Here is a 12,387-nt window from a genome sequence, read left to right on the forward strand (position 1 = left end):
GAGGAACAAGAGAAAACCAAACAATGAGGCAGTGAGAGAAGTCAGAATATGAATCTGATTTGCCTCTCCATACAGTATGCATCGGGTCCTTTGGGTATCTTTTCTAAACCTCTGCGTGCATATAAGAGTTGAAGAGTTCTTAATAGTAAATCTTGGAGTCTTGAACAATAATCTTGGCTATATAATATACATAGACACTACACTTCCAAGTTTCGTTAGCAAAGAAGATCCCTCGTCACAACATCAAATAGTAAGCGGCGATCTAAATAAGACAGACAACATCCTTTGCAAATAATCTCTCAATCAAGTTTTCAGAAGAGAAGTGACGCTGTCTCACTACATGGTTCTACACATGTAATGAATGCTGCCGTTGCACTGGTTCCATCTACTATGAAGGCTACTTGTAGAGAAGAAAGTGGTCTCACTACGGATGTAGTTCTGAAGCAATTGAACCAGGGATAAGAAGACCGTACTGAACCAGAGAGGTAAAAGGTATTTGACTGCTGGATTTTCATAACGGTCGCTTTTTTTGTTGTGCCTGATATGTTATATAGGTTAATCTTATCAATGCACCGCATTATTATGATTACATACAACCTTTGCTTTGTTTTTTTTTGATCAACTTGCTTTGTTTATTATCGAGACATGTACTATAGAAAGAAAAAGTAGCTCAAGAACCAATGATGTTTTCAATTAATTAACAAACCACTTATGTTCTTGCTTACAGCTGTTATCACTTGTCCGTAGCATTCAGTTATATCTTAATAACAAAGTAACCCCACTAGGTTTTAAAAGTTTCATGGCTTTGCTTTTGATGCAAATTGCGTGACAATCCTTCCAACTTGTCTATAACTATGGTCATTCTTTTTTTTTGGTGTAAATGTTAAGAACTATGGTCATTCTTTAACACCTTAGACCACCTTTAACGCAGTTTCCACGCGAGTTTTAAGGGAGAGACCCACATATTGGTCAGAAACGTAGCCACAGGTCGCCAAACAAAAGACATCTTTGGAAAGTTTTTTCAACTGTTTGCGAACTTCACCGACACCTGTATGAAAATTTTGTTCACGACTCTCATTCTAATATGTGTTAATGTAGGTAGTAAGCTTATCATGAATGAAAACAATCAAACAATTAACCTTATTTGCGTGATGGCATGCAAATAGTTTTTCTAATTTTTTTTTCAGGCAAAAAGAATTGAAAAGAAAAACCTATTAAGAGTTTCTGCGTTAAAGATGGCCTTAGATTGCCAGTTTCTAATTGTTTGTTTATATGAAGATATACATGGAAATGCTTTTGTTCATTGTTTAACTTATATTTTTCTAACATTAGATGGGTCAAATTCTAAAGGGACTCAATTCTAACTAAATTAATCCCATTTAGAGTCATAAACGTCCACATTATGAAATCATTTATATTTGTGATAATCCATACTCGGCCGAGATATCCTCACTCGTGGTCATTACATTTTCCATCGAAAAGCTTCTGGTAACCTAGTACTACTGAAGAATTCAAAACAAAAAACCTAGTACTACTGACTCTTAATAAATTAGTAAACTGTTGTATGTTCATGTTCACAGCTGTTATCACTAATTGTTATTCGGTTATATTTTAACAACATGTGAACCCCTTTTATTAACCACCTTTGAAATATCATCGTTTAGTGCTACTTGTTATTTTAATTGTACTTTTTGTTTTCTCTACACAATTATTCCTCTTCTCAAGATGAAATCATAAGGAAAGCAAATAAAATGATGATTAAAGAAGAGATACTTGAAATACATAGTGATAGATATATCACAACCAAACTGGTAGAGAAAATGTCTGATGGAGACCGACGGAGATGTCTTCTATCTCATCCAGCTTTCACTTATTATAACTCGTCCATGGACTGCAAGTCTGTCATTCCGCATGGCTGCGCTTTATGCGGCGGAAAATATACTGTGTGGCATCATGATAATCTCCATTTCCGCTGCACAAACTGCCGTGCGGAGTTCCACCGCTGTATTTATGAACGTCCAAGTAGGATTACACATCCAACACCCTCTCACTCTCTTCTACCGCGACGATAAAACGGGAAACATATCCAACATCGTCCTTGACGACAACTCTTGCAAGCTCGACATAAATCATCAAGAATCAGATACAACTGATGATCAAGGGAAGTACAAGTTGGTCCATATTGTTCCGTCCAAATCTGATATCATATTCGACAAATGCACTTGGTGTGGAAAAGATTTTGAAGGTGAGATTGGTTCTATTGTTGTTTGATATGTAGCTTTTGCTTGGATCTCCGTTGTGCAGATTCGCTTCCACCTCTTACTATCGCAATACCCAAAAGGTCATCACCACTCGCTCATCTTCTTACCTAGGCCATTATTAGTTCCATCGGTCGAACCAAGTTATGCTTGTTTCCAATGTAGCTACATGGCTCATCAAAGTTGCATCGTCTTACCACGAGTCATAAAGATCACACGTCACCCCCACCGTCTCCATTATATTCCATATACCGGTCACCTATGAGTTCCTTATGCCGGATTTGCTACAAAAAGGTTGATGTCAAGTATGGGCAATATTCATGCGATATTGAGGGTTGTGTATATGTACGTAGCACATTCCAAATGTGCTACACATGTGACTGTTTGGGATAAAAAAAGAGCTGGAATGGGAACCAGAAGAGGCCGAAGATACTGAAGAGGATATCGCACCTTTCAAGAAGCTTGGTGATGGTTTCATAAAGCATTTTGGTCATGAACAACATCCTTTGAAGCTCAAGAAGCACGATGGTGTTGTTGTAGACATAGAAAAGCTATGTGAAGCCTGTGTATGTTCTATTGTCTCCGACCAGTTCTACGATTGCGAGGAATGCATGTGAGTACTCTCTCCACGAGGTATGTGCTGGTCTACCTAAAAAGCTGGATCATGCATTGCACAACCAGACTCTAATTAATCTTAGACCCGTCTCCTCGACGAGACAACTTTTACATGACTTGTGACGTTTGCTACCGAGTAACCACTGGTTTCAGGTACATACACGCCATAACTATCTTACGCAAGGTGGTCCAAACTCTTTCATAGATGTTCGATGCATTTCGGTTCCAGAGTGTTTCACCCATAAGAGTCATGTTGACCATCCCGTTTTCATATCAACAAAGATTGTAAAGGTTGCAAGGAAAAATGTTCAGGGTCTCATGTAGAATGTGCAGAATGCGAATACGCTCTGTGTTATCCATGTACTACCATTCCAGATGAGTTACACTACAAGTACGACAAGCATCCACTCACCCTTTCCTACGGCGAGGAAATCAGCGCTGAATCTGATCATGTATATTGGTGCGAGGTGTGTGAAAAACTATTAGATCCAACGGAATTGGTTCTACACATGCGATGAATGTTGCACCACTGTCCACCTTCGATGCATATTCGGATCCTCTTTTTTTTTATGAAGCCTGGTTCCAAGTTCAGTCTCATATATAAAAGTAGACATGTCCAAGTCATCCGCAGCAGTAGTAACACTCGAGAACGTTGCTAACCTTTGCACAGGTCCCGTCTACTACGAAGGCTACGACGATAGTTGGGAGACGGAGTTTTCAGTTCCTATTTGCTCTTGGGAGTGTCTTAGAGTGATGGAAGATGGTAGTTAATAAACACCTCTTTGGAGGTTGGTACTGTTACGTTCCTTTTGTTTGTCAAACATTCCACTGTCTGGTCTTCGAGAGTCTTGTCAGCATTGAATGAACCATTTGCATTTCCTTACAAAGTTTTTCTTGTTCATTTTTGATTACTCTTTGGATATGTCATGGTTTCCAAAAAAAAAACTAACAGATTACTGTTTTCAAACCGACTGTAAACAAGTCAACAGGAAGAAGCTGGATGTGTGTGGCAACCATTGCACATGCTCATCTGCTTTCTTCCTGCTTCTTTTATACGATGAGAAGATGTATACAACTTAAGAGCCCTGATGATGCCGAAAGCTGTCACACAAAGAACCAGGAGGAAGCATATAAGCATCACTTACACGAGAATGATCTCACTCATCCAAGAAGGGAAGTCTGAAACAAGTATTGGTAAAAATGAAGCAAGCCAGTTACGTAGGAAGTCTGAAACAAGTATTGATAAAAATGAAGCAAGCCAGTTACGTTCCTCATCATATCTGTGTGTTATATGACGTTTATGAAAAACAGAAGAAGAAGATGTTACTTGGCCACAGTGAGAAACTGGCCCTGACTTTTCCTACTGGTGAAGCATGGCATGTTATGTAATATTGGATTCAGCCAACATCTGTAGATATCTGCAGGTGTTGAAGCAAAGAAGTACAAAATAAATAAATAAAGTTGATTTGATTCGTTTACTTTGTCACAGCTACTACAATCACCCAAACATACAATAACCTCAAAAAAAAAAAAATCTTTTCTTCAGACTTATCAGAGTTGGTTTCTTCTGTCTTGTGTGCTAGTCAATCTTCACCGAAGAGTAGATCTTCCTGACGAACCAGAAGCAAGCGTAGAAACCGATTGTGCCAGTTAGGACAAAGAAAGCGTAAGAGATGATGATCATGTACCCGAAGTAGAGCATCCCCGAGACTAGCTTTGTTATCTCCAGCTTTGTGAAGAAGTAAAAGATCGAGTAGAGGAAGAGGTAGAAAGCAGATGAGCCTGCTGTTAAGTAAGCTCTCCACCACCAGTTGTAATCCTCGCTGCAAAGCTGGAAATAACAGAGCACCACCGTGATCTCCGCGCAGGTGACGATCAAGATCAAGAACACTATGAAGAGGAAACCGAAGATGTAGTAGAACTGGTTCAGCCATATTGATGTCAGGATGAAGAAGAGCTCTATGAAGACTGCTCCAAACGGTAGAATGCCTCCTATTAGTATGGAGAAGACAGGTCTCATGTACCATGGCTGCTCGGGTACTTGCCTTGGGATCTTGTTTGTTTTGACCGGGTCTTCGATCCCTGGCTTCTTGTATCCCAGGTAGCTACCGACGAAGACTAGCGGGACTGATATGCCGAACCAGAGGCAGAAGAGAGCAAACATTGTACCGAAAGGTATAGCTCCAGACGACTGCTCACCCCAGATGAGGCCATTCAGAACGAAGAAGATCACAAAAAGGATACCAGGAAACATGAACGCAGTCTTCAGGGTCATTCTCTTCCACTTGTCTCCTTTAAACATTTTGTGAAGGCGAGACGAGGAGTAGCCAGCGAATATCCCCATGAAGACCCACAAGAGAACCATGGCGGTCATGAGTCCTCCTCTGTTGGATGGAGATAAGAAACCAAGCAACGCAAACATCATTGTGACAAGCGACATTCCGAAGATCTGAACACCTGTGCCGACGTAAACACACAGCAATCCAGAGTTCACCGGTGGTCTGAAGACATCGCCGTGCACAAGCTTCCATCCAGTCTCTTCCTGAGCCTCGTCTTGTGTCTCCAGCTGGTTGTAGTTTGAGATGTCCTTGTACAGAGTTCTCATCATGATCATGGCTACCATTCCGGAGAGGAAGAGGACGATCATAAGTGAGTTAATGATGGAAAACCAGTGGATTTGATCGTCGTTCATGAGGAGGTATGTGTCCCACCGAGAAGCCCATTTGATTTCACTCTCCTGGAGATTCAAAAATGTTTAGCAAGCCAAACAGTAAAGAAGAAGAAGAAGTGTAAATATAAATTAGTTACCTTAAATGAGACATCATATGTAAACACAATCTCTTTCCCTTGCTCAACTTCTTGAGGGACAGTAGTGCTTTGGATTAAGTTCTTTGTGTCCTTGTTGCATGTCGCTAGCTGAGGATTGTTTTCGTCCCACTCTTTGTACTCATGCAAGATACTATCCAAAACAAGACAGAGATCAGGCAACTAAGTAAAGGAAGTAAACAACCAGTAGGTAATACCTGTTAGGAGTAACCTCAAACCCAACAATTCTAGCAGAATCAGACTCTAGATCTCTGTGGTACATAACTCGGAAGCTCAAGTGATTATGGATAAAATATTTCTCCTCTTTGCTCTACAAAAGCAAAGCAACTATTGGTTGGTGGTATGAGAGAGAGTAAAAAAAGAAATGCAAGTAATGTTGTTATAAGGACATATACCCCTTCATAACTCCCTTTGAAGCCAACACGGAAACCATGCTCATAAGTAGTGGACTGACTCCCATCTCTCCTTTGTCTAAGTACAGCTACTGGAAGATTGTCAAGAATCCTACACAGCAATCGGTTAGGTTAGCAGATTAATGTCAAGCATTCACAGAACAAGAACGCTATATTAGCTATTTACATATTAGCTCGGTATTCATCATCGATTTTTTCCTTGAATTTTTTGGTGGACTCAGCGTCAAGTTTAGCACGGCAACCTACTTTGCAAGGTTGATCCTCCAGCATTTGAAACTGACAAATTCAAGTTATGAAGTGGTTAGTGTATGAAAAAAAAAATCAGTGTAACAACAATTAGAGCCAGAAGAATGGGTATTATACTTACAGTATAAACGGAATTCTCAATGCGGTCGCCTCTGAGAACCTCCCCTAGGTTCTCAGCATTGTTCAAGATCTTACTAGGCTTACAGTAATTCAGGTAGTAATAGTCATAAGGAAGCTGGGTCTTGGTAGAAGACAATTTGTTCACTTTGACATAAAGAGGATCCCCCTGCTCCAGACAAAACAACAGATCAAACGCCAAGTTGCTGAAACGCAATTTGTAATCTTTTATGCATTACTATCACATAATGATGACATCAAATAAAGTCAATCAACTCCTTGAAATGCAGATAATCAGAGTCGTGAATACAACAAAAGAGCCCTAAAATTTTCACATCATGAGCTTCAGCTCAGTGATAAAGATGGTTCAAAGGATCTGTAAAATCCCAATAAAAGAGACTAAAAAGCATTAGGAACACTATGATGATCATCAATCAGAAACACAAGGATCTCTACATCCCTGTCAATATTCTTACAACTCAACACGTTCAAGGACTCTCTCTTTTTATTCAAACAAGAAAGTAATAACTTGAAAGTTTCCATCGACTCACTCACTAAGCTAAGCCTACCAACAGAAACGGTGGTCCAAAAAGGACACAACTTTCCAGCAAATGAAGATCAAATCAAACGCTAAGCTACAAAAACACTAAGACCCATTAACCCTAGATCGATATTCTCACCGGAAACGCGAGATCGGACCAAAAAAAAAGTATTACCTTTTGAAAATCACGAGGAGCGACTCCGGGGAGATAGAAGGCGCGAGATAAGGAGAAGAAGAGGAAAGAGAGGAAGAGTGTGGCGTAGAATCGAAAGCTGCTTCCTTTCATCTTTGTTGTTTTTCTTCTGCCTCTCTAATCTTCTTCCTCAGAGCCTCTTCAGATGGAAGGGAAGGGAAGAGAAGTGCGTTTTTTTTTTAATTATTATTGAACGAAGATGGAGGAAACTGCGGTTATGAATACGTTGTCGTTTTCTGGGTTTAGTGAAAATAGCTTAATGGGTAAAATATATATACAGTATTTTTTTGTCAATCAAGACTAGATTTGAAATCATTTCCTTACTTTTATGACATCTTTTTATGTTGGGTAAACAGAAAAATATCTTGGGAATTTAATCATGCAATCTTTTATGTAAGGAAACAAATTCTCAATTTTTATTTTACCAATTTTTAGTTGGAACTTAATCATGCCAGTCATTTTATTCTATATTTTTATATCAAATTTCATGCTCTTTCTGTTTCACAGTATAAATAGTTTGTAATATTTTTGGTTTCAAAATATAAATAGTTTTTATATTGTTAGGAAATTTTATATTTATTTATTGTATATAGTATATAACCAATCACATTATGTAGCCTTATTTGTGATTTGATTCTATTGTATATGATTGATCAATAAGAAAGGTGGGGTTTTTTTCTTTTTGATAAAAAGAAAAGTGGTATTGCTTTAAAAAGAACCAGAAGAAGCTTCATGTTAAAGCAAAGGGATGATATATGATTGGCCTGACTACATTTTTATTTTCGAAAGAAAGGTGGCTACTTTGTGTTAGTATATGACTTTGATCCCAAGAGCTTTCATGGATGATTTCATTGATTTGTTATGTAAAGTTAATTGATGATTATGATAGGACAATGAAGATGAGCATTGTTTATCAAGTTGCTGGTAACTTGTAACTAGCTTCATATGTTTGTTCAGCTGAAGAGACTAGAGACGCTAAAGAATGGACATCAGATAAGATAGACCAAACAGTTGAGGCAGTTGGATATGGTGCGGTTAAGTAAAGTAATTATCTGTATTTTACTGCATGCTTGTGATTTATTAAAGTTTGCAGTCAAATTTGATGAATGTTTTCATGCATACACTTAACTTGCGGTTTTGTTTAACTTTTGTTTCAGGGTATTGACACCTTATACTTTCAGCTACAACACAAAGATTGAGGACAAAGTGCTTGAACTTACCAGCTAGTTTTAGTACTTGGATGCATTATGCACTCACCTACATGCTTATTGAATAGTTTGATCATATTGTCATGACCAGGAAGAGACAGCAGTTTACCTTCTTTACCCATGCTCGGATCTATTCAATCATCTGAAAGTCTGGCAAATACATAGATGAGTTGAAAAAAGTATTTTTATCCCAAACTGCTTAATCTTTTGGTCTCGTGTAATGCGGTACTGTGATTCTTACGTTTCGAAAATCTAATTTATTGAGACAGGAAAGTTAGCATTTGACTGGTTTCGTTCTATTCTCATTCAACATGGGTGACCAGTATGTAAAAATTGAATTCCGTCTCATGTCTTTGATATGGTTTTGGTGAATCATCAAAATGGAGCACCTTTTCAAATGGGAGCTTTTATGAATTCACTATAGTAATACTATGGACATTTCAACACTGGATTATATATGCCTTTTTTCAAAAAAAAAAAAACTGATTTATATTATTAAAAATTAAGAAAATATTAAGTTCTATGACCAGCAAATTTAGTTGTTTAATGAGGATTCATTCGCATGATAAGTTTACTTGCATCATGTTAAAAATTCATTTTTCATTTAAAATTTGAATAATTGATGATAACTTGCATTTTATGAGATTCGAAACTCAGTTTTTTTGGGGTCAAAACGAAATTCAATTTTTCTAATGTATGAATAAATTAATAATTAACTTCTAAACAAATCTTTAGCGCTAAAATGACTTTTTGGATTAAGAATCTCAAACCCAAAAATTGAAAAAAAAAAGCAGGGGAATTTTTGATTTCTCTTTTAATTATTTTCACAATAAATCTCACAATTTGTGGTTTCTCTTTAAATTATTTTCCCAACATTTATTTATTTATTTATTTTAATATATCGAAGTCATTAGGTCGCCAAAAAAACAGGGGAAGAAGAAGAAGAAGAAGAAGAAGAAGAAGAAGAAGGTCGCATCCCCAATCGTTGGAGCCAGACTAGAGCTTTTCAGACTTGGTGCTAAAATGACAGCTCTTTCAGCGGTTCTGTCTCTTAATTTCGGATCACTTCGCCCTTCGCGCCTTTCCCTCTCCTCTTTCAATCCGCTCCGGCAACAGACATCACTTCTCCGACGCCAAAGTCTTGTCCTTTCGAAGTCTCCGCTTAACAGGGTTCTTCAAGCTTCCCTTCAATCCAGTACGTTATCTAATTAATTTGACTCGATTCCTTTGATGGGTCTCCGGTTAGATTCGTTGAAATTTACATTCTTGTTGTCTTCTTGCATCATTCAGTATCTGAAAGGTTCTAGCTTTATTATATTCAGAGATCTCTAAAGTGTCAGTGGTTTCTTTTGTAAATCATTCAACTTTAAATGTATAGATTTGTGTCACAACACAAAAAAATTGGTGGCACTTAACATGAACAATGTTTGATTGTGTATATTTAGATTATGCAAATGCTGCTGATGATGCTCCTCTGGTTACATCACCGGGAGACCATTCTGAGATTGTGTTTATTGGTACTGGAACTAGTGAAGGGATTCCTCGTGTCAGCTGCCTCACTAATCCTCTCAAAACATGTTCGGTATTTTTATTTTCTTCATTGTTTACTGTTCATCTACGACTTCAATGGGATCCCATTTGAAAAGGAAGAATACATTTTGATTGGTCTAGGTATGCACAAAAGCAACAGAGCCTGGAAACAAGAACAGGAGACTTAACACCAGCATTCTTGTTCGGTACACTAGACCATCCGGAACAAGAAACATCCTTATTGATTGTGGCAAGTAAGTGCACTGACATCCATCACTCTTGTGTTTTTTTGTGATTGTTGATTCCATTTTTTTTTTTCATACAAGATATTTGGTGAGATTGATTTTTCATTTTGTTTCTTGTATGCTCACTCCTCTACTCCTTGCAGGTTCTTCTACCACAGTGCCCTTAAATGGTTTCCCACCTTCGGGTTAGCTTTTTTTATATCCCATCATCAACCACCATTCTCAGTTGAACTCTGTTACATTCTGATTAGTTTTATTATCGTTTGCTTCTCTATGGACATCCTCATGATGATACCTAGTTGTGTTTATTTTATTTTGTTTCCAGGCTAAGAACACTTGATGCGGTTGTAATCACTCATTCTCATGCTGATGCAATTGGAGGTCTCTGAAACTGACAAGTTAAACCTTGCCCCCATGCCCATGCCCATCCCATCCATCTTTTTTTTCTTTTTCCTATAAAGTTATTGTTGTTGAAGTCTTCTCCTCCATTGTTTTTTTTTCTGTTTTCTTCTCCGCAGGTCTTGATGATCTCCGTGATTGGACAAACAACGTCCAACCTCACATTCCAATTTACACCGCTCTGCGTGATTTTGAGGTTTACTTGTTTGCTATACAACACACATTAAAAGACATATTCCCCTTTTTATTATTATCTCTCACGTAGTTAAAGACTACTCTCTACCGTGACATGTGAATCTCAGGTGATGAAGAAGACCCATTACTACTTGGTTGATACGAGTGTGATCATACCTGGCGCTGCTGTCTCAGAGTTGGAGTTTAAAATCATTCACGAGGATCAGCCATTTATGGTTAAAGGTCTAAAGGTAATCTTCGGCTTATAATCATCAGAAAGTTACTTATATGCATCTTGGTGTTGCAGTTGACAAGAACTGTGTATGTTTTAAACTTGTTTCAGATCATCCCGTTGCCAGTGTGGCATGGAAGTAACTACCGTTCTCTTGGTTTCAGGTTTGGTGACGTCTGCTACATTAGGTAAACAAACAAACACACACTTCCTCCTTCCCTCTTACCTTAATTTCACATTTTGAATCATCATTTTTATGCAGCGATGTGAGTGACATACCTGAAGAAACTTACCCGCTCCTTAAAGACTGTGATCTCTTAATCATGGTAATCTAATCTCAACTCTATTGTTCTTCCATTAACAATAGATAGCTTCTTATCCAAGAAAACATCTCTTTTTCCTCTCTCTCTATTATAGGATGCTCTGAGGCCTGATCGTTCTTCAGCAACACACTTTGGCCTCCCAAGGGTACAGAGCTTTGTCCTCTTCTTTATATTGTAACATAGATTTTTTTCTTCCTATCATTACGTTTTCATATCCAAAATCCAGGCGTTGGAGGAAGTTCGGAAAATTAAACCAAAACGAACGCTTTTCACTGGAATGATGCATTTGATGGACCACGAGAAGGTGAGCCAAGAGCTGGAGAAACTCATGCACACAGAAGGCCTTGATGTCAAGTTAAGCTATGATGGTCTTCGTGTACCAGTCTCGATTTGATTTGACTCGGTTTTTATTAATTTTGGCATCGGTATTATCAGCTCATAGTTCATACCACAAACTAAAACATTCATTTGTGTTTGTATTCTATCCGCAAAAATCACCTAATAAATTTACATTTTGGTATTAATATGTTTTGGTTTACTCGAACCGGTTTGGGTGAATTTCTGACCGGTTCTTGTGGGGGACCAGTCAAACGGTGACGTTTAGTATTAGAGGAAAGCCATAAACGGGAAAACACGTGAAAGTCGGCGACCATATTGCATGGCTCTGTTCTGCTTGCAGGCTAAATTATATACACGTTTCCTTGTCGGTCCACTGGACCGGTCGTTTTCACGCGTGTCTATTGTGGAAGGTGACATGAGAGGGTTCCCCTGAAAATTTAATATTATCACTTCTTATAAACTAAACCATGTATTAAAATTTGTTGAGGTTGGGCGTGTGTTAGTGTTACTTAAAGGTAAGTGGTACAACGACGAGGAGATGATCTATTCGTTAAAACTTTTTGCCAAGAGAAGAAAAGTTAATTTAACATTGTTTATGTTTAGGAGTAGGATTTTCGAATATAAAGTTTCTGGGCAAGAGGTAAGTGGTGGAAAACGACGTATATGAAATTTAGGTGCGATTGCTAAAAGTAATTTAATTACCCTCACGAGGTTAATCATTAGTTATG

At 38.1% G+C, this 12,387-nt stretch overlaps 2 protein-coding genes and 1 pseudogene across 2 annotated transcripts; 2 read left to right on the forward strand and 1 right to left on the reverse strand.

Annotated features, from left to right (window-relative positions):
• Positions 1-1,669: 1,669 nt before the first annotated feature.
• Positions 1,670-3,774, forward strand: LOC108830447 (uncharacterized; annotated as a pseudogene).
• A 526-nt stretch (positions 3,775-4,300) lies between these two features.
• Positions 4,301-7,383, reverse strand: LOC108837509 (transmembrane 9 superfamily member 7). The gene is made up of 7 exons (XM_018610546.2): positions 7,192-7,383; positions 6,480-6,644; positions 6,279-6,388; positions 6,095-6,203; positions 5,897-6,009; positions 5,682-5,832; positions 4,301-5,610 (listed from the first exon to the last, which is right to left on the reverse strand). The coding sequence occupies exons 1-7, from the start codon at positions 7,300-7,302 to the stop codon at positions 4,453-4,455; spliced, it is 1,917 nt and encodes a 638-aa protein (XP_018466048.1). The 5' UTR covers positions 7,303-7,383; the 3' UTR covers positions 4,301-4,452.
• Positions 7,384-9,327: 1,944 nt separating this feature from the next.
• LOC108830451 (putative hydrolase C777.06c) lies at positions 9,328-11,844 on the forward strand. The gene is made up of 11 exons (XM_018604048.2): positions 9,328-9,612; positions 9,863-9,999; positions 10,089-10,201; positions 10,336-10,377; positions 10,518-10,573; positions 10,711-10,787; positions 10,894-11,016; positions 11,109-11,185; positions 11,260-11,323; positions 11,415-11,465; positions 11,547-11,844. Exons 1-11 carry the CDS (start codon positions 9,441-9,443, stop codon positions 11,712-11,714), a joined length of 1,080 nt encoding a protein of 359 aa, XP_018459550.1. The 5' UTR covers positions 9,328-9,440; the 3' UTR covers positions 11,715-11,844.
• The last annotated feature ends 543 nt before the right edge of the window (positions 11,845-12,387 follow it).

Source organism: Raphanus sativus, chromosome 5, assembly GCF_000801105.2.
Source record: "Raphanus sativus cultivar WK10039 chromosome 5, ASM80110v3, whole genome shotgun sequence".
Lineage (NCBI taxonomy): Eukaryota > Viridiplantae > Streptophyta > Magnoliopsida > Brassicales > Brassicaceae > Raphanus > Raphanus sativus.

Bases quoted from the DNA above. Each gene is read 5' to 3' on its own strand.
- LOC108837509 (XM_018610546.2), bottom strand. From the start codon at position 7,302: ATGAAAGGAAGCAGCTTTCGATTCTACGCCACACTCTTCCTCTCTTTC. The intron at 6,010-6,094 runs GTATATGTCCTT...TTGCTTTTGTAG, and splicing joins TCAAAGGGAGTTATGAAGGG to AGCAAAGAGGAGAAATATTT. The intron at 5,611-5,681 runs GTAACTAATTTA...TTGAATCTCCAG, and splicing joins CATATGATGTCTCATTTAAG to GAGAGTGAAATCAAATGGGC.
- LOC108830451 (XM_018604048.2), top strand. From the start codon at position 9,441: ATGACAGCTCTTTCAGCGGTTCTGTCTCTTAATTTCGGATCACTTCGC. The intron at 9,613-9,862 runs GTACGTTATCTA...GTGTATATTTAG, and splicing joins TCAAGCTTCCCTTCAATCCA to ATTATGCAAATGCTGCTGAT. The intron at 10,202-10,335 runs GTAAGTGCACTG...TACTCCTTGCAG, and splicing joins ATCCTTATTGATTGTGGCAA to GTTCTTCTACCACAGTGCCC.